The sequence below is a fragment of the Stenella coeruleoalba genome (genome assembly GCF_951394435.1).
Source record: "Stenella coeruleoalba genome assembly, chromosome: 20".
Taxonomy (NCBI): Eukaryota; Metazoa; Chordata; class Mammalia; order Artiodactyla; family Delphinidae; genus Stenella; species Stenella coeruleoalba.
In genome coordinates, this window is record NC_137166.1 from 47912738 (window position 1) to 47940017 (window position 27280).

General features: G+C 47.7%; 3 protein-coding genes across 4 annotated transcripts; 1 reads left to right on the plus strand and 2 right to left on the minus strand.

Moving 5' to 3' along the window:
• Positions 1–236: 236 nt before the first annotated feature.
• On the minus strand, positions 237–15277 carry ETHE1 (ETHE1 persulfide dioxygenase). Its single transcript, XM_079907626.1, has 7 exons — positions 15136–15277; positions 13517–13661; positions 13205–13353; positions 2877–3006; positions 1144–1233; positions 656–772; positions 237–427 (listed from the first exon to the last, which is right to left on the minus strand). The coding sequence occupies exons 1-7, from the start codon at positions 15214–15216 to the stop codon at positions 375–377; spliced, it is 765 nt and encodes a 254-aa protein (XP_079763752.1). The 5' UTR covers positions 15217–15277; the 3' UTR covers positions 237–374.
• On the minus strand, positions 14492–14659 carry LOC307179244 (small integral membrane protein 30-like; the record flags this gene model as incomplete). Its single annotated transcript, XM_079908135.1, has 1 exon — positions 14492–14659. The coding sequence occupies one exon, from the start codon at positions 14657–14659 to the stop codon at positions 14492–14494; it is 168 nt and encodes a 55-aa protein (XP_079764261.1).
• Positions 15278–21128: 5851 nt separating the features above from the next.
• ZNF575 (zinc finger protein 575) lies at positions 21129–22341 on the plus strand (the record flags this gene model as incomplete). Of its 2 annotated transcripts, none has more annotated exons than XM_079907777.1 (2): positions 21129–21228; positions 21683–22341. In XM_079907777.1, the coding sequence occupies 2 exons, from the start codon at positions 21129–21131 to the stop codon at positions 22339–22341; spliced, it is 759 nt and encodes a 252-aa protein (XP_079763903.1). The 2 variants fall into 2 exon arrangements, with proteins under 2 accessions (XP_079763903.1, XP_079763902.1); XM_079907776.1 differs by having other exon boundaries at positions 21129–21210.
• Between the last annotated feature and the right edge of the window lie 4939 nt (positions 22342–27280).

A 27280-nucleotide genomic window follows, 5' to 3' on the forward strand; every position in this document is an offset into this window, starting at 1 on the left:
TTCTGGGTCTCATGGGGCAAGTAGTTTAACTTAAGACTGTTCTAATCCAAGGAGCTGAGGAACACTGCCCCAGATATCTGTTTGCTTCTATCTTATGAGTTAGCAAATCTCCTTCCAGGCTCCCAGGACCTTTACATGGCCTTGCTCCCTGGCCTATCCAGGGACCACAACTAACCACAGGCATCTCAGCCCAGAAACCCATTGGGTCCCCCAGAAAACAGAAGTCAGATTCAGAGGGAAAAAAATATATATTTTTTTTATTTAAGAAGCTTGAGAGTCTGGTAAGGGAGGGGAAGATAAGAGAGGCTCTGGTGATGGTACTGTGCCCCTCACCCCACCTAGTGCATTATTAACTGGATATGAGCACCTGAGAGTCAGGAAGCGGGTGTCTGGATCCCACAGCGCATGTTAGCTGGAACCGCAAAGTCTGAAAGGAAGAAGCTAAGGGTGAAACCAAGGGGCCCAGGCAGACCCTCCCGCTCTCTCTATGCCCCCACTGGGGACCCAGAAATCCTAATAGTCCTTCTTTGGGAAACTAGAGTTCTGGCCCTGAGGCCCCTCCACCCCTCACACCCAGGAGTCCAGATCCCCAGCACCTTCTCCCTCAGACCCAGGAATCCAGACCTCAGCACCCTCCTCCCCCTCAACTGCTCACCTATCTGCTGAGGTTTGGGCAAGTTCAGTTTGCTCATGACCTTGACAAACTCGTCACAGCTGAGGGTGAGCCGAGGGTTTAGAGTCCGCTCCTCCTCCACAGTGGATACTGTGAGTCCTAGTGGCCAAGAGAGGGGGAGGAATGTTGAGCCGTCCAGTGCCTTGGGCCTCCCAGAACTACATTTCCCAGGAGGCCTCAGGGTGCCTTTCTGGCTCAGGACTAACAGATTGCTTTCCCTCCTCAACGGGCACTATGGGAAATGTAGTTTCCCACAGTTCCCTAAGTTCTATAAGGAAGTCCCAGGAAAGCCTATGCCTTCTAGATTCTAGGCATCGTAGTTTCTACATCCACACTCAGTACACCTAAGCACTTGATCTTTTTGGCCAGAGGAGTTCCTGGGAATTGTAGTCTGCAAGCCACAGCAGTTTGGTGCTCCCTCTCAAATAATAAGTTATGTAAATCCCACACCTCCTCCAAGAAGCCCTCACCATGGTAATCATGAGCAGGGTAGATCAGACAGTCTCCTGGAAGTGTGAAGATCTTTTCATGAACTGAGTGGTACAAGGTCTTAGCACAGCCTGGGGAGGGAAAACTCAGAGGTCAGTGGAGCAACAGGATGAGAGGAACTCCCAAATCCCTTCCCTTCAGGAAAAGGAGAGGATAAAAATCACTGTAGCTAAACCGTCTCCCTCATTTTCTGCCAGTAGTCCTTTGACTGGGTAGAGAAGGAGAGGGAAGGGCATTCTAGGCAGGTGGAACAGCATGTGCAAAGAATTGGGAAATGGTGAGAATCCAGCATGACTGTAAACAAGGTTAGGATATGACCCTGAAGCACCAAATTCCCTCACTCTGGGGATGCCAAGAAAGGATTCTGGGCAGGGAAAGTGGATGGAAAGATAAGAAACTGAAGACATTAGGCCAAAGAGGAGGATAGAGCCATGGTTCTGACAAGAAGCTCTGAGTCCTAAGTTGGGACAGGGACAAACCTCTCTGGAACGTTCTGCCACCTTTCCTTTCAGCCTAAATCTTTCGATCTCATGACTGTGTTGGGGATGGATAAATGGAAGATTAGGAGCCTCAGAGAGAAAAAGATAGAGACCAAGATGGAGAGATAAGGAAAGAGGAAGAAAGAGGCAGCCTGGGGATCTGGTTACCCACGGCCAGCTCAGCTCGCTGTGGCTCTGTCTCTTCTCTCTCGTCCAGCCTTGCTGGCCTCCTGCAAGGCAGCTAAATCCTCCCAATCTAGTGTCCACCTCACATTCACACACATACTCAAATCTCATACGCTGATATTGTGAAAGTAAACACCCTTCCCGCAGCAAAACCCCTTAATCTAATTGCCCCCAGCAGCTAAACCCCAAATGTAACACCACCTCCTAGCAATTAAACCACTGAGTCTAGCAACCTTCTAGCAGCTAAATTGCCAAATCTAACTTCCCCCAGCAGCTAAACCCCTGAATCAAACTCCACACCCCTCCCTGCACCAGCTAAACCCCTTATGGGGGGTTAAAAATATGCCCATGAACACTTTGCAACTCTTCTCTTGAAAATGTGACACATAATTCCCCTTGCCTTGACTTAGTGGTCTGGACTAAGTGACTTGCATCTAATAAATAGGATATGGCAGAACTAACAGAGTTTAACTTCTGAGATAAGCTCATTTAAAAAAAAAAAAATTAGGTCTTCTGTCTGCCTGTCTCTCTGAAGGTTCCCTCTGGGACAATCCAGCTGCCATGTCATGAAGACACTCGAGCAGCCCTGCATTGTGAGGAACTGAGGCCTCCTGCCAACAACCAGCGTCAGTGAGCCACCTTGGAAGTGGATCCTCCAGCCCCAGTCGAGCCTTCAGTCAGCCCTGGCCAGCAGCTTGGTTGCAACCTCACACAAGACCCTGAGCAAGAACCATCCAGTTAAGCTTCTCCCAGAGTCCTAACTCGCAAAACCTGTGTGAGATGATGTTAATCATTGTTTTAAGCCACTAAGTTCTGGGGTGATTTGCTTTACAGCAATAGATAACTAACACACACTCTTGACTCTAACTGTCCCCCAACCACTAACCTCTGAACCCAACTCTCCTCCACTCCGGCAGTAAACTCCTTGAATCTAATCCTGACCCCCTAAAAGTCTAACATTCATCCATTCATTCTTGCAACTGACACTTAAAACCCTGGCACCCACATAACCATACTAAGATCTCGGGCTGGGGAAAGGGGCCTGTGACCTTGCTGGAAGTCTGTCCGCCCACACCCTCGGATAAGCAGGGCATCTCCAGTGAAGGCCATGCTGTGGTCATCCAAGACGAAGGTGACACAGCCTGGGGTGTGGCCCGGGCTGGCCCGGGTCTCCAAGGCCTGGAAGAGAAGGAGAGTACAAAGAGTCACCAATAAGGCTGTGGCTTTACTCTCATGGTGAAACTGGCCTCAGAAGCCCCCCACCCCATCCCATCCCAGGGTCACATCTAGATAACCTCTTTTTGATAAAAAAAATATTGAAGTTAGATTCCGGACTTAAACCTCACTCCAGAGTAAACTCCCCCAAAATTAAAAACTTAAAGCAAGAAAATAAAATCATAAAACAGTGACAACAACAAAAATACAAGTAAATATATGATCTCTGGTTAGAGAAGAACATCCATCCCAGAAGTCATAAATCATTAAGGGAAAGATCAATGGTTTGAATTTAAATACATTTGATGTTTCTGAATGGCAACATCATGAACAAAATTTAAAGGGAATCAACATGGTGGCCAAATATATTTGTAACACAAACACACCACATAGTAGTCAGTGCACTTTATGTACAAACAGATCTTGTAAATCAGTAAGAAAAAGATGAGCACACTAATATAAATATGGAATACTAAACAGTCATTTCAAATTGTCAGTGAAATAAAATTCGATGATGCTATACACAAACATTTAATGGCAGGAAAAGATATTTACTATCCCGTAAGTTCAAAAAACAGGTTACAAAGCAACTTATACAATGTCATCTCTTAAAAAAAATTTTACTCATTAACTCAAAATATTTTTTTTCTTTAGGTTTTTCCTGTATCATCTTTTTTTTTACAGTAAACATGTCATTTTATTTATTTATGTATTTTTAAAACACGTCATTTTATAATAAAAAATAAAACACAAAATTCACGATAAACGAAAGATCTAAACATAGAAAACCCAAAAAATTCTAGAAGGAAATATAGAAGAATATACATATTTATAAATACATATATATTTATATATATAAAATCTTGAGGTAGAAATGGTTTTTCTAAGCATGATAGGAAATTCAGAGGCCACAAGGAAAAACAGGAACAGATGGGACCACATAGTTTAACTTCATTACAGAAAAAGGCAAAAATCAGAGTGACAAGACGAAAAAAATCAGACAACATTAGCACATGTATAAGAGAGTATTAAAAAGTATGAATAGTCATAATATATAAACAGCCCCTAAGTATCAATAAGAACCCCCAAAGAAAAATGGGCAAAAGAAAAAACCAGGCAATTCATGGTAAAGGGAACAAATAGTCAAAAAACATCTGATAAGATGTTTGATCTTCCTTAAAAGAAAGGAAGGGAAGGAGATATCTAAAAGCCCTATTTTTCACCTAACAGATTGGCAGTTGTCAGAGTTGCTTAGGGTGCTTGAGGCAAACCCTTTCATCCCCTGGGATGTGAGTACAACTCAGTATAGCCATTTTAGAGGACAGCTTAGCAGCGTCTAGCAACATCGTAAATGCACATACTTCCTGACCCCTCAGAGTCATTTCTAAGACTCTGTGGTTGGGTTTCCCTGGTGGCGCAGAGGTTAAGAATCCGCCTGCCAATACAGGGGACACGGGTTCGAGCCCTGGTCTGGAAAAATTCCCACATGCCATGGAGCAGCTAAGCCTGTGTGCCGTAACTACTGAGCCTGTGCTCTGGAGGCCGCGAGCCACAACTACTGAGCCCGCGTGCCACAACTACTGAAGCCCACGTCTAGAGCCTCTGCTCCACAATAAGAGAAGCCACCGCAGTGAGAAGCCCGCGCTCCACAACGAAGAGCAGCCCCTGCTGGCCGCAACTAGAGGAAGCCCCGTGCAGCAGCAACAAAGACCCAATGCAGCCATAAATAAATAAATAATAAATAAATTTATATATATATAAAAAAAGACTCTGCGGTTAAGAACCCCTGACACATGAACACAAAAACACCATCCAGGGAATCCCGATTATCTAAATTCCCATGCTCAGTTCAGGGAAGCAACTGTCAGAACAATCTAACAATTACTTAAAAGATTAGTTCCCACTCACATATCACTCCTCCTCTCTTAATAGAGGCCCCTCCCGCCAATTAGCATCCTCGTCCAGGTCAGTCATCTGCTAATTGTTGAAGGACACCATGTGCAGACTCTGTTTCGACACCCAGTATCCATTCTAACCTTCCCCACTCACAGATCTCCAATTTGGTCTGGGGCATCAGTGTGCCCCGCCGAGCACTTTCCCAGCCTCCCTGACAGCTTGGGTGGCCTCTGGCACAGTCCTCTGGCCAATGAGATCTCGATAAGTCTCCTGAGGATTTCTGGGAAAGCTTTTCCCTTCCTGATAAAAGGGACTGGCACCTGCCCTTTCCACTTCATCTGGCTCTGAACACAAGGTGTGATGGCTGGAGCTGCAGCAGCCATCTTGCAACCATGAAGGAAAAAAAAGCCAAGAGAATCCCACAAATGATGGTGCTGCCAAATCGAAGAGAATAGCTACATTCTTCCAAATTTCCTGTTATAGGAGAAAAATAAACTATTTATTTAAGCCACTGTATGGGTTTTTCCATTGCTTTCTGCCAAACACCTTCCTAGCTCATCTACAATAGAAATAAATGGGCAATGCAAAACAAGTGCAAAGCAAAATCACAAATCTTGCAAAATCTTGTGGGAAAAATCACATCCCCTGGCCCCCAAAATTAACATTACCTTTTTGTAGTAGAGGGATGACCTTTCACTTTTTATTTTGTATGTTTCCATACTCTCTGAATTTTTTTTTTTTTTAAACAAAAAGCATGGGAGTCTTTTGAACTAAAAAGGGGGATGGATATTCACGAGTAATGTTCAAAATATTTAACCATAGTTATGGCATGGGTATTGGCCAATCAGAAGGACGTCAGTTGTAAACAACCAGTAGTTAGAGTATATACAGTTGACCTTTGAGTAACACAGGTTTGAACTGTGCAAGTCGACATATAGACAGATTTTTTTCAGTAGTAAATACTACTGTACTACACGATCTGGTTTGGTGAATCTGTGGATGCATTGGAACCGCAGATAGAAGGACCAACTGGAAGATATACCGCAATTTTTTTTTTTTTTTTTTTTTTTTTTGTGGTACGCGGGCCTCTCACTGTTGTGGCCTCTCCCATTGCGGAGCACAGGCTCCGGACGCGCAGGCTCAGCGGCCATGGCTCATGGGCCCAGCCGCTCTGCGGCACATGGGATCTTCCCGGACCGGGGCACGAACCCCCGTCCCCTGCATCGGCAGGCGGACTCTCAACCACTGAGCCACCAGGGAAGCCCAATATACCCCAATTTTTGAATGTGGGGAGGGCCAGTGCCCCTAACTTCCTAGGTTGTTCAAGGGTCAATGGTATATGGTATATATAATTGTCTTATGTGTATAAATTGAACAAAATTTTAATATCAATTGAACACAATCCAGCTTGCCGCATAGATCAAGATCCCCTGGGCCCTTAGTGACTGCGTCTGTGTCTCAAGTGGCTTTGCTGATTATCAGCCTCCCTGTTTATCTTTCCCTTCTCTAGAATATCTAGAATTTAGCCTCTATCAACCCCCATAATCCTGCCCATCTCAGGCCTCTCCTGCTTGGGCCAACTGACAGCCTCCTCCCTGGCCTGCCAGCCTCTAGTCCGCCTCCTACATGACCCTGAGGGGGGTTTTCTGTCACCCAGATCCAATTTTGTCCCTCTCTGCTCAAAACCCTTCCCCAGCTTCCACCGCCCCCAGGGCAGAGTTCCAACTCCTCAGCCCCTGCTCTGGTGCCTGCTCACTTTTCTAGCCCCATGTCCTATAACATCCTCCTTTCCCCAGCTACTCTGAACCCCAGAGTCATTTCCAGAAAATAGCACAGTTCTCCACACCTCTTTGCCCCTGCAATTTCCTCTTCTCCCATCAGTCCGATCTACCTACTCTTTAGAAGCCTGGCATTGATTACCCTTTTTCCTGTACCAGGCTCTCTTCTAAGCGCTTTACATGACTGAACTCATTCAGGCCACACACATCCTTATGAGGTAAGTACCACTCCTGTCCCCATTCTACAGATGAGGAAACTGAGGCACAGGATGAGAATGAACGAACTATAACTATATGCGACAATACGGATGACTCTCACAGACGTAACCATGAGCAAAAAACAAAGTGGGCTAGACATAAAGAGTGGAGTGGGGAGGAGTGAGATAAAGTGGGAAATCTCAGTGTGCCTGGTACACAGGAAGGGTAAGTGGTATTTCACGCAGCTGAGGTTTCAGTGCTGAATCCAGATGTAAAATATTTCTCTCTTGGTGAGGGCACATGGATTAGTGGTTAGGAGCAGTCTCTGGAGCCGGGTGACATGGGTTCTAATTTTGGCTCTGCTATTGCTAGCTGTGTGACCTTGGGCAAGTTACTTCACCTCTCTGGGCTTCTCTGCTCATTTGTAAAATGGGCATAATAATTGTCCCCACTTCATAGGGCTATTATAAAGATTAAATTACTTCATGTATGTAAAGCATTTTAAAAATGCCCAGGGAATTCCCTGGAGGTCCAGTGGTTAGGACTCCAAGCTCTCACTGCCGTAGGCCCAGGTTCAATCCGTGGTCAGGGAACTAAGATCCCATGAGCTGCATGATGCGGCCAAAAAAAAAAAAAAAAAAAAAGCCCAACACAATAATTCCTATATTATAAAAATAATAATGTTTTAAAATTCTAAAAACACTGATCTCGTGGAACCACCAGGTCTCCTGGGTTCAATTCCTCGCTCAGCCACTTTCTCAGTATAACTTTTGGGCAAGTCACTTTCCCTCTCTGCACCCCCTTCTCTGTAAAATGGGGAAAATGTTTCTGATCTCACTATGTGGTTAGGAAGGTTTAATGAGATCTATCTGTCAGAAAAGACACAGTGGAGGCTCAAGAACCAGGTTCAGCCATAGCAATGTTTTGTCTGGACTGCTCGGTAGTTATTAAAAGTCTGAATCTGTTGTTTACCCTTAACATTTGGAAGATTTTTTAAAAATGTATATTTGCAGCTTCTAATTAAAAAAAAAAAAAAAGGCTTTAAAGTAGACAGACTACATTCCCAAGCATGAATAATCAACTTGAATTATGTAGTGGGTGTCCTCCATAAATGGGGCACACACCCCAACACTAGCCACGGGTCCCACCTCTCCCTGCTCCCAGGAAGTGATATTTGATTCTGAAAATTGTGTGAGATACATGCTGAGAAAATGCACTTTCTCACAATGCTAAGTGAGAAACAAAACACTCAGTATTTCTTAACTATTATTAAGTTATTTATTATTATTATTATCATCCAATACAGAAATATCTGCAATCTACTTCAGTTAACAGCAAAGAGAAGTTTTCAAAGAACAAGTTAAGTAACACCAGGAGGAAACAACCAGACACATCCAGAAAGTGGGATATTCTGCAAGACAACAGGCTGGGAGCTTCAAAAGTCAATGTCATGGGGCAGAAAGGGTCTGAAACTGTTCTAGATTAAAAGAGACTAAATAGACCTAACAGCCAAATGCCATGTGTGAACCTCCATCGGGTCCTGGTTCATATAAGCAGCTGTAAAAATGATTCCTAAGCACTTGGAGAAATTTGAACATGGGCTGGATTTCAGAACAATTTAAGAATTATTGTCTATGTCGTTAGATGTGACAAAGATTTTGTAAAAAGAATGGTTCTCCAAGTGGTGTAGTCGAGGGAACCCTGAGGGTCTGCAAGATCAAAACTATTTTCATAATAGTGTGAAGAGGTCTTTTGCCCTTTCTCACTCTCATTCTCCCCTGAGAGTTCAGTGCAGTTTTCCCAGAAGCTCCATGACTTGTGATGATGTCATCACTCTGACAGCTGATGGAATGTGTGCTTGTGTATTCTTGTGTTTTAAAACAAGTCTCACAGGAATAAAGACACAGACCTACTAGAGAATGGACTTGGGGATATGGGGAGGGGGAAGGGTAAGCTGTGACAAAGCTAGAGAGAGGCATGGATATATATACACTACCAAACGTAAGGTAGATAGCTAGTGGGAAGCAGCCGCATAGCACAGGGAGATCAGCTCAGTGCTTTGTGACTGCCTGGAGGGGTGGGATAGGGAGGGGGGAGGGAGGGAGACGCAAGAGGGAAGAGATATGGGAACATACGTGTATGTATAACTGATTCACTTTGTTATAAAGCAGAAACTAACACACCATTGTAAAGCAATTATACTGCAATAAAGATGTAAAAAAATAAATTAATAAAAAATAAAAAAAGTCTCAGTTTCAACTTCTGATACAGTAAATATGTTTTGCATATCTAAATACTTATTTTTTATTTCTTTTTTTTTTAGCCTCACCGCACAGCTTGTGGGATCTCAGTTCCCTGACCAGGGATTGAACCCAAGCCCTCCACAGTGAAAGCACAGAGTCCTAACCACTGGATCACCAGGGAATTTCCCATTTCTTTTTAAAATTGAGATATAATTGACATGTAACTAACACAGTAAATATTCCTTGATAGAACCCAGGTAAACAAAAGCTTTTTAGGGCCCTCCATAATGTTTAAGAGGGTTAAGGAATCCTGGGGACCTGGGATTAGTATCTTGAGCAGCACCCCCTCTATATCGCTGTATTTAACAGGCAACACTAACTTTCGGAATCCACCAACCCTCTTGGGAGTTAGAATGTTCGAATCTCAATCATTGCTTATTAAAACAGTAAATCCATTCTACAGTGAAACCGTACAAATTTGGCTCACTGTGAATATAAAATGTAAAACCAGTTCAAAAAGGTGTTTGGGGCTTCCTTGGTGGTACAGTGGTTAAGAATCCGCCTGCCAATGCAGCGGACACGGGTTTGAGCCCTGGTCCGGGAAGATCCACATGCCGCGGAGCAACTAAGCCCATGCGCCACAACTACTGAGCCTGTGCTCTAGAGCCCGCGAGCCACAACTACTGAGCCCACATGCCACAACTACTGAAGCCCGCGTGCCTAGAACCTGTGCTCCGCAACAAGAGAAGTCACTGCAATGAGAAGCCCGTGCACCGCAATGCAGAGTAGCCCCCGCTCACCGCAACTAGAGAAAGCCCGCGCCCAGCAACGAAGACCCAACACAGCCAAAAATAAATAAATTTGTATATTAAAAAAAAAAAAAAAAAAAAGCTGTGTGGCAGTTTCTGCTAAAGTTAAATATGTGTCAGTTCTAAGACTCAGCAAGCCCACTCCCTGGAATTGAGGGTAATGTCCACCAAGAGATTTGTGCAAGAATCTTCAGAGTAGCATTATTCATAATAGCCCCAAACTAGAATCAACCATCAAAAGGAGAATGGATATAAATTGTCATCAATTCACACAGTGAAATGCTCTACGTCAGGGGTTGGCAAACTGTGGTCGGTGCACCAAATTTGGCCTGCCATCTGCTTTTATAAGAATGACATTTCATGCCACATGAAAATTATTAAAATTCAATTTTCAGTGGCCATAAATAAAGTTTTACTGGAGCCCAGCCATGCTTATTCATGCATTCATTGTCTGTAGATGATTTCACACCAATAGGAAAATTAAGTAGTTACAACAGGGACCATATGGCCTGCAAAACTGAAAATAGTTACCATCTGGTCCTTTACAGAAAAAGGTGGCCAACCACTGCTATACAGCAAAAAAGGAAAGAACTACAATTATACACAATAGTAGGTAGAGTGAAAGAAGCGGACATAAGAGTACACACTGGTTTCTGTTTATAAGGTCCAGAACAGGCAGAACTAATCTACGATTAAGTAAGTCAGAAGAATGGTCCCTTGGTGGGGCTGTCAATGGCCAGGAAGAGGGACAAGGAAGACTTCTGGGGCGATGGGCACGTTCTGGATCTCGATCTGGGCAGTGGATACTCAAGTATAGACATATGTTAAAATTTACAAAGCTGTACATGTGTAATATGTGCCCCTTTTACTGTATAATATGCATGTTACAATTCAATTTTTTAAGTGGGAGGAGGAAAATGAGAGGGAAAAAAAGTGCCCATCTCCAAAGGTTTACAAAGAACTCGGAGGAAAACCAAACAAAATGCTGAACAATCATAAAGACAGATAATACAAGTGGTAACAAGGATGTAGAGGGACTGGAACCCTCACACAACTGGTTATGGGAACATAAAATAGTATAGCCACTTTGGATAACAGGTTTTGTTTTTGTTTTTGTTTTTGTTTTTTTTTGCGGTACGTGGGCCTCTCACTGTTGTGGCCTCTCCCGTTGCAGAGCACAGGCTCCGGACGCGCAGGCTCAGCGGCCATGGCTCACGGGCCTGGCTGCTCCACGGCATGTGGGATCTTCCCGGACCGGGGCATGAACCCGCGTCCCCTGCATCGGCAGGCGGACTCTCAACCACTGCGCCACCAGGGAAACCCCCGAATAACAGTTTTTGATAGCAGTTTGGCAGTTCCTCAAATTGTTAAACAGAGTTCATATGATCCAGTAATTCCATCCTAAGTATATACCCAAGAGAGATGAAAACATACGTCCACACAAAAACTTGCACATGAATATTCATAGTGGCATAATTCATAAGAGCCAAAAGTGGAAGCAATTCAAATGTCCATCCACCGATGAATGAATAAATAAAATGTGATATATCCATACAACGGAATATTATCAGCAATAAAAAGAAATGAAACACTGATACATGTTACAACATGGATGAACTTTGAAAACATTATGGTCAGTGGCAAAAGCCAGTCACAAAGGGCTTCCCTGGTGGCGCAGCGGTTGAGAGTCTGCCTGCCGATGCTGGGGACATGTGTTCGTGCCCCGGTCCGGGAGGATCCCACGTGCTGCGGAGCGGCTGGGCCCGTGAGCCACGGCCGCTGAGCCTGCGCATCCGGAGCCTGTGCTCCGCAACGGGAGAGGCCACAACAGTGAGAGGTCCGCGTACCGCAAAAAAAAAAAAAAAAAAAAAGCCAGTCACAAAGACCACATATGATACCATATTTCTATGCAATGTACAGAATAGACAAATCTATAGAGACAGAAAGTAGTTTAGTGGTTAGTAGCCCACGTGCCCACGTGCTGCAACTACTGAAACCCACGCACCTAGAGCCTGTGCTCCGCGACAAGAGAAGCCCCCGCTCGACGCCACAAGAGAAAGCCCACGCGCAGCAACGAAGACCCAACGACCCAATGCAGCCAAAAATAAATAAATTTTAAAATAAATAAATAAGCCAAGCACTAAAGCTAAATCTTCCACAGCTAAGCCCTTCCATGTTGATTCATTGAAAACATCACTCATCCAGTTTAACGAACGGCTCTTCTTGAAATAAACCCAAACCATTTCTAACACCTCTAAGGCTTCTCAACCCAAGAAATGCTTGTTAGCACCTGCTTATTATGTACAGTGTACCTAAATGTACAATGCATTTTCTTTTTTACCTGCTTCCAGAAAAAGGCTTGAAATAAAGAGGCTGTAACTAGTGGAGCTAAACCCTCTGATCCCACCCACAGCCTTTATTTCCCCAAACCATCTGACTCAGTTTAACTGGCCTCGTTTAGTAAAACCCTCTAACTTGGAGGTCAAGTCCAAGTGACATTCTGTCCCCAAAGCCAGCCAAACTCTCTAAGTCTTTAGCAACTTTGATCAGGAAAAAGTCCTGCCAGCTGTTTCCCCTCCCTCTGAGGGCAACCCTAGCACCTCCTCACCCATCGTATTTCCCTGGGTTGAACTTCTGGCCAGAAACCTGCTGATTCTGCTTGGGGCAAAGAAAGGAGAGGAGGTAGGAACCTTCAGACCTTTCCTGTGTGAGGCAATAGCAGGGCTGGGGTTAGGGTGAGGCAAGCAGGCTCCTATAGGGAGCAATATTTAAGGAGGCGCCCACTAGAAGGTGCCAGCCCTGCCTTTGCACCACCCTGAGAATGAGCGCCCCCTTAAATGTTGCGCCCTGGATTTCTCTCTTGCCTCACCCTAGTCCCGGCTCTGGGCTCTGGGCAACTGCATGCGCCTTCCTCCAACAGTGGCTCTGGGAAGATAGGGCTGGGTCTCTCCCTCAGCCATGACCTTGCAATTCCAGCTCCCAGTCAAATTTTATGAGACTCCAGGCCAAAGGAGTTGCCCCAAGGTTATAGGAAACGCCATAGATGTTGTTGACTTAAGGGGATGGGCCAGAGACACCTGCCCAGAGCCTCTTGGATCAGTTTTTCACCTGGGTTTATGGAGCCCTTCTCCCTGAGACAGAAACTCAGGAGTCAGGAGTCCAGGCCCCCAAGCCCCACTTCCCTTTAGTCCAAAAACTCCAGGCCACCACCCTCTCGGGGACCCAGCATCCAACTCACGAAGCGCCCGAAGCGGATGGGGTCTCCATCTTCAATGTGCATGTCAGCCTGGGCCCCACTAAGGCGGGAGATGACAGACTGGCAGCCGGGGAGTAGGGACCGGAGCAGCCCGGAGCCGGTAATGTGGTCCGCATGGCAGTGGGTATTCACTGGGAGAGAGAGGAGAGCCAGGTCCAGGAGGGCACAGAGAGGACGCAGGATTCCCAGCCCCCAGCCCCCTCCTCCCTCAGACCCAGGAGTCCCAGTCCTAGCTTCCCACTCCACGCTACAGTCCCGCGCCCTCAGGCCCAGGAGCCCGGCCCCCAAACGGACCAGCATACAGCAGCTGTAGCCCCAGTTCCTTGACCAACTGGGCATCCCGATGCGCTGTCTCCAGAACCGGGTCGATCAGAATGGCCTCTCTGGACTCTCTGTCACCCAGGAGGTAAGTGTAGGTGCAGCTCTTGGGCTCAAACATCTGGAAAGGGGGTGGGGACAAGTGAGAGCACAGATTCAGACCCCCCCTTACTGTGGACCCAGGAGTCCAGGCCTCAACTCCATTCTCTTCCTAAGATCCAGAAGCAGAAGCCCCTGTCCCCCCACTTTTTTTTTTTTTTACTTAATGGGTTTATATTTAATATAGTACTTCTCACCATGGAGATGTTACCCGTTAATATAAAAATTTTTTTGTTTTTGTTAAACATTAAATCTCTTCTCCATTTCAATGTCAATATAAAGTATTTTTTTACATTAAATCTTTTCTCCATTTCAACGTTAGGTACAACGAATACATTTTCTAAACTTTTTCCCCCACCAAGAGATAAGTTTTAATTTTTGACCAACTGTATTTAATATCTACGTACAATATTAACTTGGGAGATAACGAAACAAAAAACCATTAAAAATATGGAGAAAAGACTCCTCAGTGTTGCAGAAGGCAGTGATTATAACTAAACAGTGGCAGTTTCCTAGGATTCTGCGCAAGAGTTTTCTTCTTCCTATTGAGAATTCTTAAACTAGGAAATATTACTTTTGCAAAGTTCAGCCTTCTCACTTCTTTGACCTTCTTTCTAACTAGCAAATGCAAATTACAGATGGCATTTTTCAGTGCATTATTTGTTGTGAAGAAAACGTTTTGTTTTCCATTTAATATAGTATACCAATTTGTTCCTATTTATAGGGAAACCAAGACTATGAAACTACCCTATTTACTGTTTCTTGGGAACTTTCAGACACCAAAACTCAGTTCTGAACCTCAACAGCACAAAGGTTTTCAGGGCAAGGTTTGATTCAGGACGTCCTTCAAAGTCACATCTGTCCATTTCTCCTTCGTGCATATACCCCCAAACAAGCATAAATGCCTGTAATACTGAGAACGAGAGCGATTGCATCTCTGGCTTCTACTGCTTCAACAACAGGCAGCACCAAAAGCAATGAAAAGAGGCCTGGGAACAATTGTGTTGAAACTAAGGTCATGATGTTGAGATCTTGAGGTGACTGGTTCTTAAAGGCTGAAGGTTTCAAAGAAAGCGGTATTTGTTTAATTCTATCAGTTCAGGATGCTGAGGCTTAAGAGGTTCCACGTGACAGCGCCTTCAAGTTAGCAGCCATTACAGGAATCCCCCTGCCCGGAGTCAGGAGTCTGGGACCCCAGCACCTTACTCCGTCGGAACCAATGAGTCCCAACTTTCATCCATCCCCAAACCTGGGTCCCCGTCATCCTCTTCTGTAATGGAAGCAAGAGTTCAGACCGAAGCCCAGATCGGGGTCCCAGATGTGGGACCCAGATCACTCCCCTTTAAAGGACGCAAGAATCTAGCCCTACACCCCTTTCCGCAAAGATCCAGGCGTCAGGGCCCGGGTATCTCTCCGGATTTAAAGGACCCAGGAGTTCCACCCCTACCGCCACCCAGGATCCAGTAATCTCGCTCCCCGGTCCAGCCACTGCGAACCTGACGTAGGAGGATGCGGGCTCCAGACTCGCTGTATTGACTGAGCTGCCGCCCAGCGACCCTCAGTGCAGACCCCGCCATAGCGCCCGAGGCTGGAGACGGAGCGGTGCCAGCGGAAACCGAGCGCACCCAAAGCTGAACCCCGGAGGGGCGGGGCGGGGCGGGGGCATGGGCGGGGCCCGCCTTAAAGGGGCCACAAGTGCCTGGGGCCGAGGGAGGGGCGGAGCGGAGCGGAACCAGGCTGAGGACCGATGGGGAGACTTTAGAGACGGAGAAGACAGGAAGACCCAGAGGAACAAAGAACAATCACCTCACACCAGTCAGAATGGTCATCATCCAGAGGTCTACAAACAATGCTGGAGAGAGTGTGGAGAAAAGGGAACCCTCCTAAAGGCTGGTGGGAATGTAAACTGGTACAGTCACTATGGAGAACAGCATGGAGGTTCCTTTAAAAACTAAAAGTAGAGCTACCATATGATCCAGCAATCCCACTCCTGGGCATATATCTGGACAAAACTATAATTTGAAAAGATACATGCACCCCAATGTTCATAGCAGCACTATTTACAGTAGACAGGACATGGAAGCAACCTAAATGTTCATCGATGGAGGAACGGATAAATAAGATGTGATATATATACACAATGGAATATTACTCAGCCATAAAAAAGAATGAAATAATGCCATTTGCAGCAACATGGATGGACCTAGAGATTATCATACTAAGCGAAGGAAGTCAGACAGAGAAAGACAAATATCATATGACATCACTTATATGTGGACTCTTAAAAAATGATACAGATGAACTTATTTACAAAACAGAAGCAGACTTCAAAAACAAATTCATGGTTACCAAAGGGGAAAGGTGGGGGTGGGGTGGGATAAATTAGGAGTTTGGGATTAACATACGCACACTACTATATATCAAATAGATAAACAACAAGGTCCTACTACATAGCACAGGGAACTCTACGCAATATTTTGTAAAAACCTATATGGGAGAAGAATCTGAAAAAGAATGGATGTGTGAATATGTATAACTGAATCCCTTTGCTGTGCACCTGAAACTAATACCACATTGTAAATCAACTATACTCCAATATAAAATAAAAATTAATTTTTTAAAAAACCAGAGAAACAAAGAACAGGGAGACATTCAAAGGGCAAAGGAGACACACTGGGAGAAGCACAGACTTCTCTCCCTGGAGAAGGAGAAACCCAACAAGAGACCCCAATACACTCATAGCCCCAGGGCCATTTTATAGGAAAAGCAGGTGGTTGGACCTTCATTGTTACAAAGAAAAAAACGTTTGGTTCAATGTCATTAGTGTCTTGAGGGGCTGTTGGTTGAGTGCCTGGTCCCAGAACAAGAGATTATCCCATTAAACTTTATTTAAAAATCACTTAAGTATTTTACCAGGAATGTTTATGTCTTCCCAGGAAGAAATCATTAAAAAAAAAAAATTTTCCACGATGTCTCATAAAATCAGGTTGGGGATCATTTGGCTTCTCTTGGAATGTGAACCTCTAAAAATGGCTTTTGTTCATTTACACCAAGGACCTAGAGTTGAGACAATGTCTAGTCATGGGCTGTCTGAAAGCTTGCTCTTTGGAATCATATCAGTAGTGAGAATAGGGCATCCCACTCTTGTCTGGAGGATCTAAGTCACTTTGTCACAGATACAGAAGGCCAACTGTACCACACCATTCGATATAAGGGACTTGCACATTTGCCAATTTTGGTATCCATGGGGGTCCCGGAACTAACCCCTGTGGATACCAAGGGAAGACTATGACTCTCCCTGTGTTTGGGGAGACAGCCCGTACTCCCTCTGCAGTCCTCTACCCTTAGCTACAGCAAATCAATAAAATCCAACTTTGCCAGACTTCTAGTATATTCCTGGTGGGCTTTATCAGGGGAGAGACTCAGGGAGCCACTCAGAGACAAGGAAGATGCTGAGACTCAGTGATAACAAAGAGAGAGAGAGAGAGATCTGGAGAGACTTTCAGAGATACATTGGGAGATACAGAATTGAAATGGGGTGTCTGTCAAAGAAATATGGTCACTTAGATACACTCGAAGATTCTAGGAGATCGTGGAGGTGGGAAGAGATGTGGGGAGCAGGGAGCATTAGAGAGGGGAGAAATGTACAGGGAGAAGGACAGAATCTCTCAGAACAGGGAAACACCAAGAGAGGGGAGAAACAAGCAGAAAGAAAAGCTCAGACTCAAGGAGAGAACTTGGTTCAGTTATTCCTCCCATTGAGGTCTCCTGAACGTCTGGCTCAAGCTGAGCGAAACTGGAGACTCAGAGGTGAGTCCTCGGTCTGGTTGGTCTGGTTGGTGGGGGAAAGAGGTGCAGACATCAGGGCTAAAACAAGGAGAGGTACAGGGATTGCCTGGAGCTCAGGGGAGAGAGAAGCCAGGAAAACAGGGACTCTGAGGCACACTTTACTCTGAAGGTCCCCCAAATAAGACCTCTCCACCCTGGGGCCCATTCCTAATTGTTTCTGCAGGATTGGTAGACGCTTACTTGTCCCTTGAAGGCGTGCACACCCTCTGGGGATTTTGTAGAGTCAGCTGCGAGTTATCCTAAGAGTTAGAAACTGGTATCACCCTTCCCAAATGTGTGACCTCAGGCTCAAAACTAAACTCTTCTGGGCTTCTCTTTTTTCATCTGTAGATTGTGGTTGAAAATAGTTCCTCCCTCACTGTGAAGATCTAAGAAAAGATACATGTGGGGACTTCCCTGGCGGTCCAGTGGTTAAGACTCTGAGCTTCCACTGAAGGGGACACGGGTTCAATCTCTGGTCGGGGAATTAAGATCCCACATGCTGCACAGCCAAAAAAGAAAAAAAAAAAAAAGATACACACACCCCAATGTTCATAGCAGCATTATTTACAATTGCCAAAATACGGAAGCAACCTAAGTGTCCATCACATGAATGGGTAAAGAAGAGGTGGTATATATATACAATGGAATACTACTCAGCCATAAAAAAAGAATGAAATTTTTCCATTTGCAGCAACATGGATGGACTTGGAGGGCATTATGCTAAGTGAAATAAGTCAGACAAAGAAAGACAAATACTGTATGATATCACTTATACATAGAATCTGAAAAATACAACAAACGAGTGAATATAACAAAAAAAGAAGCAGACTCACAGATATAGAGAACAAACTAGTGGGTCCAGTGTGGGGAGGGAGGGCAAGATAGGGGTAAGAGGTTAAGAGGTACAAACTACTAGGTATAAAATAAGCTACAAGGATATATCTTACAACAGGGGAACATAGCCAACATTTTATAATAACTATAAAGGAGTATAACCTCTATAAATTCTGAGTCACTAGATTTTACACGTGTGATTTATATAGTATTGTCAGCAACTATACTTCAATTTAAAAAAGAAAAGATCCAATGAGTTCACACATACAAAGAGTTTGGGAGAGGACCTGGCACAGAACAATTGCTCAGGTGTTGTGCTCTCAGGGAGGTGGCTATCACTATTTCATCGTCATCTGTGACTCCTTCCTCCTCTTGCTACTTCCTCCCAATTCATTACTAAGCCCTGATGAATTAACCTCTCCAACCAGACCACTTTTCCCTCATCACGCCCTCTGCCCCAGTCAAAGAGGCAGCAAAGCATAGATGCAAATTACATGGATTCCAGGGTCAGGCTGCAAGTGTTCAAATCCTGGCCCTGCTATTTCCTGGCTGAGTGACCTTGGATAAGTTTTAGTGCCTCATTTTTATCTCTGTACAATGGAGATGATAGTAGCGCCTCCTCTTGAAAAACTGCTGTCAGCATTAAATGAATAAACATATATAAAACACTCAAGACAGCTTCTGACATATATCAGATGCTGTAATTAATAACATAATTATCATATCATATAATTATCGATATCATATAATAATATAATTATCATATAATTATAATAGTACTTTTTAATAATTACTAATATAATTAATATATAACAGCCGCCTCACTGGCTTCTGTCTTCCACTCTACCTCCCTGTAATCCATTTTCCACGCAGCAACCAGTGAACCTTTTAAAATGTCAATGAAGACACTGAAAAGTCAAAGCAAACAAATTCAACTTGTGGGTCTTGTTTAACAAATCAAGTGTAATAAAAAGATTTTTATGGGATATGAGGTCTGGTATATAGCTTCAAAATCATCTGGGAGGAGTGAGTGGGGAAATGAGCCCAAATAATCCTTCCGTATAACTCCCACGGCTCCCAGGGTTCGCCAGACCTTGTGGATTATCAGACTGAAGACCCACCCATGCGGGGGTGGTTTATGGGCACTTCACGGTCATTCCTGTACGGGGCGGGAAGGTGCACCATCACTTCCCGGGGGAAGGGTGCCAAGCAAGCCACCCCGGGCCTGGCACCAGGAGCTCCAGCGGGGAACAAGGGGGCCCGGGCACCTGGAGACCGCCGCCCTCCCGGCCCCAGGGTGGGAGGGGCGGAGAATCCAGAATCACCCAGCAGCGAAGAGTGCCGGGCGCTGTGCAAATAACGTAACTTTTACTGGGCATCAGCTCGCTCTGAACCCGTCCCGCTCCCTCCCTCTCTCGAGGAAATAGCTAGCCTTTACTTGCCAGTGCCTTGAGGGGTAGAATAGGCAGCGGGCTCTTGAAACTGATTCGGGAGACGGAACTCAAGCTCCGAGCGGAATTCTCGAAAAGAACGGGGACATACAAAAGGGAAGTTGTCTCAAGAAATCTCTTGAGTTAGGTTTCCCCGTGTTAACTCCTGCACGGGCTTGACTCCAGTCAGCCACCGTAGGCCCTGCAAGCCTCGGCACACTTTCCTCCGGTCCCTCAGCCGGTATTGCTCACCAATTGGCTTGCCTTGCGCACCCACCCCCTCCTTCCATCCCGTCTCCCCCGCTGCAGCCTCCGCGGGCCGGACCGCGCATGCGAACTAACGCCCCCACCGGCCCGGCGGAGGAGGAGGGAATGGAAATGAGGCTGGGCCCAGCAGCTAGCGCGCGCTCCCTCCCCTGCCCTCCCATCTCAGGGCGCGCGCCGGGCGGTGCAGAGTCCGAAGGCAGCGCCGCAGTGGCCGCGGCCCCCGAGGGAGGGGCCCGGAGCCCCGCCCCCAGGGAGGAGCCGCCCGCAGGTGAGGGGGCAGCGGTCCGGGCACAGACGCCAGGGTCTTCGGGAAGTAGACTGGGGGTGCTGATCGCCAGAACTCCCGGAACGGGGGAGGGTCCCGATGCATAGGTTCTGGAGGGGCTGCATGGGCGCCTGAGCCTTAGGAGGGTGCATTGGTGCCCGAATGCCATGATCCCAAGGGGTGCGTGGAGGCTCGGACGCTTGGGACCTCGAGGGAGAAGTCCATTAGGGGGTCTCAGAATCGCAACACACGAGCCACGCTCTTTCTGTGTCTTCCTCCAGGTCTCCCCTCTACCCTCCACGGTTCCAACTCCACGCAGGGGTTGAAATTTAGTGACAGGAAGAAGGCAGTTCACGCGGCGTCAATGGACTGAGACTAAGCCAAGAGCCGGGTAAAGCTACCTCTTCGATGTGAATCCCGCCCACTGAGCTCGTAGGCCCCTCCCCTGGGACAGAGTTGCTGAGCAACCGACTTTGGGTCTTATTAGTATAGCTCCACCCATCCCCGTCTTAGGTTCCTCGGCCGGTTCCGCCCACTCTGGACATAGGTCCCGCCTGCTCCGCGCTCTGGGGCGGCTGGGAGTTAGTTATAGAGGCCCCGCCCACTCCGCTCGAAGGCTCAAACGCTGAGGCTAAGTTCCAAATAGACTGCTTCTGGGTCGGGTTTGCATAACCCCGCCCATTGTGCCCTTAGGCTCCGCCCACCCTCACCTTATAGGACCCCAGACTTAAATAGACGCTGCTCCTAAACATACTGACCCTTGATTGTTAGGCTCTCAGCCCTTCCCCCAACAGCCTGATAAACACCGGCGTCGCCCCCTCTCCCACCCTAGGCCCTCCCTCCAGGTTTCTGGGCCAGCAAGATGCTGGAGCGGGACGCTGAGTCTGTGGCCCGGGGCACCGATCCTAGTCCCACTGGCAAGGAGCCTGTGACCAAAGGAGAAGGTGAGGGCGGCTCCACCTGTGAGTAGGGGGCATTCTCCAGGAACTGGGGCCAAGAGAATCGTATGTTGAGGGAATCTCAGGGTGAAGTTTTGAAAGCCCAGGGTGATAACCATTTCGGATCCCCAAGAACGCCAAGTTATGGGGAATCCTCCAGGTTGTCTTGGAGGGACCCCTCATTTCTAGGGGAGATGACATGCGGGATTTCAGGGTGATCACTTGGGAAGATACTAGAAACGGACACTTTAGTAGCTTTGGGGAAGCCTTAGCTCTGGGGTTCCAGCGAGGTAACCCTTTGGAGCCCCTTAGGATGATGCACGGCAGGGGGTGAGAAGCAGGAACACGCCATTTGGGGAATCTCAGTATGACCCTTCAGGTGTCCAGACACACTAGAATGTCAAGGTCGAGGGGGAGCCTGGTGTAGACTCAGGGCGTTGGCTGCTTCCTGGAGCCCACCAACCCTCCTGTCCCCTAGCTCCCTACCAGGGCTCGCCGCAGAAGCCCAGCCAGTTGGTTCCAGGGCCCGCCACGTCTGCGGGGGCGCCTTCCCGACCCCGCCGGCGGCCCCCGCCCCAGCGCCCGCACCGCTGCCCCGACTGTGACAAGGCCTTCTCGTACCCGTCCAAGCTGGCCACGCACCGGTTGGCACACGGCGGCGCCCGCCCCCACCCATGCCCCGACTGCCCCAAGGCCTTCTCCTACCCCTCCAAGCTGGCAGCCCACCGCCTCACGCACAGCGGCGCCCGTCCGCACCCGTGCCCCCACTGCCCAAAGGCCTTCGGCCACCGCTCCAAGCTGGCAGCCCACCTCTGGACCCACGCGCCCACCCGCCCCTACCCGTGCCCCGACTGCCCCAAGTCCTTCTGCTACCCCTCCAAACTGGCGGCCCACCGCCATACGCACCATGCCACCGACGCCCGTCCCTATCCTTGCCCGCACTGCCCCAAGGCTTTTTCATTCCCCTCCAAACTGGCTGCCCATCGCCTATGTCACGACCCCCCGACGGCACCGGGTAGCCAGGTCACCGCCCGGCATCGCTGCTCCAGCTGCGGCCAGGCGTTTGGCCAGAGACGCCTCCTACTCCTTCACCAACGCAGCCACCACCAGGCCGAGAGCCCAGGGGAGCGGGAGTGAACCCTCCCTTTGGCTCACTGGCTCCCTGTGCTGCCAGCCCCCGTCAATAAAGAGGTGGCATCTCTGAGCCAGGCTGTATGGACTTGCCTCTTCCAGGTAGCCGGAAGGGAGGTTGGCCCCCGCGCTGGACTCAGACTTAGGAGGAGGAACTCGTTTCTGGGAGGGGAAAACATCACCCACAGAGTTAGCACGGGGCCCCAAACCATGGACCTGGAGGTGTGGTTTGAAAGCCCTGGCTCTGGTTTTTCACACCTCTTCATATGGCAAAGGTTAAACATCTGCTAGCATCCTGTGCTGCTGAGGAGTGTGGCGAGACAGGCTCTCCTCAATGTTGTGAGTTTAAACTAGTGCCTCCACTTTGGCCATTGAGTGTATGTATAAAAAATTTTAAATGCACGCATGCTCGTGTCAACGATTCCACTTCTAGGAATTTATCCTATAGATAAGCACGTGAAAAAAGGTATAAGATTAAGGATGTTCACTGCAGTGCGACGGCAGTGGCCAAAGATGGGAAACAACCCGAGTGCCCATCAATAGGGGACCAGCTAACGAATTTACAGTACAGCCAGAGAATGGAAGATGTAGCTGTAGGGGAAAAAAGTCAGCTCTACATGCACTGACGTGGAAGTATTCCCAAGATAAGCTAAATCATAAAGGCAAGAACAAGGGGTGTATACCAGTAGAGTAAAAACAATTTGAAGGCCAAGCTTTGGAGCCAGCCCTGACCCACTAAAAAGCCGCAGGGCCTTGGACGAGCTTGTCGCTTCTCTGAACTCAGATGCCTTATCTATAAAATGGGAGGGTTTTTTGTTTGATGCTGCGGGTTTTTAAATTTGGCTGTGGCTTGCGGCATCTTAGTTCCCCGACCAGGGATCGAACCAGGGCCTCGGAAGTGAAAGCACCAAGTCCTAACCACTGGATCGCCAGGGAATTCCCAAATGGGAGTATTATAAGGCCTTTACAAGCAACTTCTCAGGCAAAGATGGTTCCCCTCTTGGAGCCTGTTTCTCCAGCTATAAAACAAGGATGACTGAGCGAACATGGGACTGCTCTTCGTTCTACAGATAGGAATTAAGCAGGTACCGTGTGCCGGGCCCTGCACAGGGTGTTAGGAACACAGCAGTGAACAAGACAGACCTGGTCTAGTGAGGGAGGTGGACACCAACCAAGTAGTGGCAAACACAAAGTAAAGAAGCCAAGTCCACTTTGAACAACAAGTAGGGGAGCCTTGCCTCCCTTCATACCAAGAATTATTACAAAGCTGTAGTAATAGGACGGTGGTGCTGGCTTGGGAATAGGCTAGTGGGAGGGCACTGAGAGCTCAGGAACAGACCTGCGCTTACGAGGTGCTAATAGGAGGTGGTCCCCACCTGTAGATCAGAGGTTGGCAAGCTTTTCCTATAAAGGGCCAGACAGTAGATCTGTTTAGATTTTGCAGGCCATACTGCGTCTGCCACAACTACCCGGCGCTGCTGTTGTAGCGCAAAGGCTGACACATGCATTGTGATATGTGGACGAGCGTGGCCGTGTTCCGATAAAACTTTATTTACAAAAACAGTAAGTGAGGGCTTCCCTGGTGGGCGCAGTGGCTGAGAGTCCGCCTGCCGATGCAGGGGGCACGGGTTCGTGCCCCGGTCCGGGAAGATACCACATGCTGCGGAGTGGCTAGGCCCGTGAGCCATGGCTGCTGAGCCTGCGTGTCCGGAGCCTGTGCTCCGCAATGGAAGAGGCCACAACAGTGAAAGGCCCTCGTAATGCAAAAACAAACAAACAAACAGTAGGTGGGCTGGATTCTGCCTATGGAGTGTAGTTCGCCAGCCCCAGCTATAGATAAGTGGGGAAAGGATAGCTAATCTGTGAATGAGCTGAGAGATAGGGAAGAAAATTAAATGAGACCCTGTGGTAGGCAGAATAATGGTCCCCCAAAGATGTCCACATCCTAATCCCCAGAACCTGTGAGTGTGTTGGCTTCCACACAGCAGAAGGGACTTTGCTTATGTGATGAAGGATCAGCTCTTAAGATGGGAGATTATCCTGATTATTCCAGTGGGCCCAGTGTAATCACAAGGGTCCTTACATGGGAAAGAGGGAAGCAGAGGAGTCAGAGGAGGTGTGCCAATGGAAGCAGAGACTGGAGTGATGTGGGACCACGGGCCAAGGAATGCAGTCAGCTTCTAGAGGCGAAAAAAGGCAAGGAAATGGGTTCTCCCCTAGAGCTTCCAGAAGGAACACAGCAAAGTAAAAATTTAAATAAGTAGATAAATAAAATAAAAAATAACATTAAAATAATTTTAAAAGACAGAAGGAACGCAGCCTGGCCAGCACCATGATTTCAGCCCACTCAGACTGATTTTGGACTACCGATCTCCAGGACTATAAAATAAATTTGTGTTGTTTAAAGCCTATGATTTTGGTAATGTGTTACAGCAACATAGAAACTAATGAGGCTCTCTACCTCACAGCATACACGGAAGTTTCTAGTGATTTAAGATCTAAGTCTCAAACACAAAACTCTAGAGCATTTAGATGGAAATAAAGGAGAATCCCTTAGTAACCTCAGAGGCAGAGAAAGTATCTTTAAGACACAAAAAGTACAGATCGTAGAGGAAAAGACTGGTAAATTTGATCATAAGCAAACCAAGATACGACGATGATAGAGAGACAGTATTATGAGGGTAGACCTGGCAAATACGGTTCGATATAGAGGGTGAGGAAAGGCCTTCTTGAGGAGCTATTGTTCAGAGCTCAGATCTGAAAGCTGTGGAGGATGGAATGAGAGATGGTTTGTGGAATCTCCAGCATGAGGCTGGAACCAAGCAGACACATGGAAATCAGGGGGCCTCGGGACTGCAGGCTGCTCAGCAAGGCCCTCGGGGGAGGGGGAGAGGCAGCGGAGGGGCAGGCTCCCTCCCCCAAAGCCAGCAGTATGGCTTGTGTCCATTATTTACCGTGGAGCTGCCCCGGAAGATTTCCTCCAAAGCGACCCCACCACCATCAACGTTTCAAGGACACAAACTCATCTTGGGGGTGTCCATCCGGCCCAACCTTACTTTGTCCAGATGGGAAAGCTGGGTGCAGGAGGGATGGGACTTGCCCGCAACCAAGCAAGGGACAGTGCTGAGTCAGGGTGGATCCTGGGTTTTCCTGGTACCCCGCCCAACACCCTGCTACTCCTTGCACTTGTCCTGCCTGAAGACCTCTGCACTTGCTTTTCCTCTGCCTGGAATGGTTCCCCCAGAACCTCCCTTACTTCTCCCACGTCCCTGCAGACAGGTGAGTCCTCTGAGACACCTTCCCTGATGACCTGATCACTCTCATCACTGTATAACCCTGCCTGGCTTTATCTGCTCACACAGCATTTATCGCCACCCCACAATGCGGGACACTTGCCTCTCTCTCCCCCAGCAGAATGTCAGCCCCGTAAGAGCAGGAGACTCGTGTCTGTTTTTTCACTCTGCAGCCCCACTGTCTCACACATGGTGGGTGTGGTTGGCAGAAAAATGGCCTCCCAAAGATGCCCACATCTTAATCCCTGGAACCTACAGATATGTTATGTGGCAAAGGTTGAATTAAGGCAGCATAAGGAATGAAGGTTCCTAAGTGGCTGGCTTTAAAACAGGAAGATTATCCCAGGTTATCCAGCTGGGCTCAGTGTAATCACAGGAAGAGTCAGTGTCAGAGTGACACAGCGTGAGAAGACTCGACTGGCCGTTGCTGGCTTTGAAGATGGAAGGGGCGTGGGTCGTGGGCAGCTGCTAGAAGCTGGAAAAGACAAGAACACAGATTCTCTCCCGGAGCCTCCAAAAGGAGCGCATCCCTGCCTACACCTTTTTTTTTTTTAAATTTATTTATTTGTTTTTGGCTGCGTTGGGTCTTCGTTGCCGCGTGGGGGCTTTCTCTAGTTGTGGAGAGTGGAGGCTACTCTTTGTCGTGGTGTGCGGGCTTCTCACTGCAGTGGCTTCTCTTGTTGCGGAGCACGGGCTCTAGGCACATGGGCTTCAGCAGTTGTGACTCGCAGGCTCAGTAGTTGTGGCTCGCGGGCTCTAGAGCGCAGGCTCAGTAGTTGTGGCGCACGGGCTTAGTTGCTCTGCGGCATGTGGGATCTTCCTGGACCAGGGCTCGAACCCGTGTCCCCTGCACTGGCAGGTGGACTCTTAACCACGGCGCCACCAGGGAAGCCCCCCTGCCTACACCTTTATGTTTAGCCCAGTGGGACCCATTTTGGACGTCAGACCTCCAGACCTAGAAGGTTACACCTTTCTTTTGTTTTAAGACACTAAGTTTGTGGTCATTTGCTACCCAGCTCTGACCCTGCCCTTTGCCCTTCGACCCCTTCCTGACCTCCCCAGGATGAAGTCCAAGCTTCTCAGCGTGCCGTTCACAGTGCTTCTGGACCGTCCTGTCCTGCTTTCTACAGCGAGGGAAAGGCTCTCCATCGGTGCTGTCCAGCCCAGGAGCCAGTGAGCACTTGAACTGTGGCCAGTGTAACTGAGGAAGTGAATTTTTCCTTTTGTTTCACTGTCCTTAAGTTTATTTTATTCATTTATTCATTTATTTATTTATTTATTTATTTATGGCCGCACCGCGAGGCATGTGGGATCTTAGTTCCACAACCAGGGATCAAACCCGGGCCCCCTGCAGTGGAAACACAGAGGCCTGACCACTGGACCACCAGGGAAGTCCCTGTCATTAAGGTTAAATAGCCACCTGTGTCCAGTGGCTACTGCACTAGACGGCACAGCTGCCAGGACTGTGCCCACCTTTCCAGCTAGGTCTGCCCCTAAAGCCTCGTCACCAGAGATTCCGTGCTCCTTCAACTACCCCCTGGGCACCAGGCTGGCTCCCACTTCCCGGCCTTCACCCACACCATGGCCCCATCCCAACTTCTACCCTGATTCTCTAACGCCCAGTTCAGTTCCCACCTTAAATGTGGTGGATC

Coding starts and splice junctions, on each gene's coding strand:
- ETHE1 (XM_079907626.1), bottom strand. CDS start 15,216: ATGGCGGGGTCTGCACTGAGGGTCGCTGGGCGGCAGCTCAGTCAATAC. Junction 3,007..13,204: donor CCATCCGCTTCGGGCGCTTC/GTGAGTTGGATG, acceptor CTTCTCTTCCAG/GCCTTGGAGACCCGGGCCAG. Junction 1,234..2,876: donor GCGGACAGACTTCCAGCAAG/GTCACAGGCCCC, acceptor TTCCCTCCCCAG/GCTGTGCTAAGACCTTGTAC.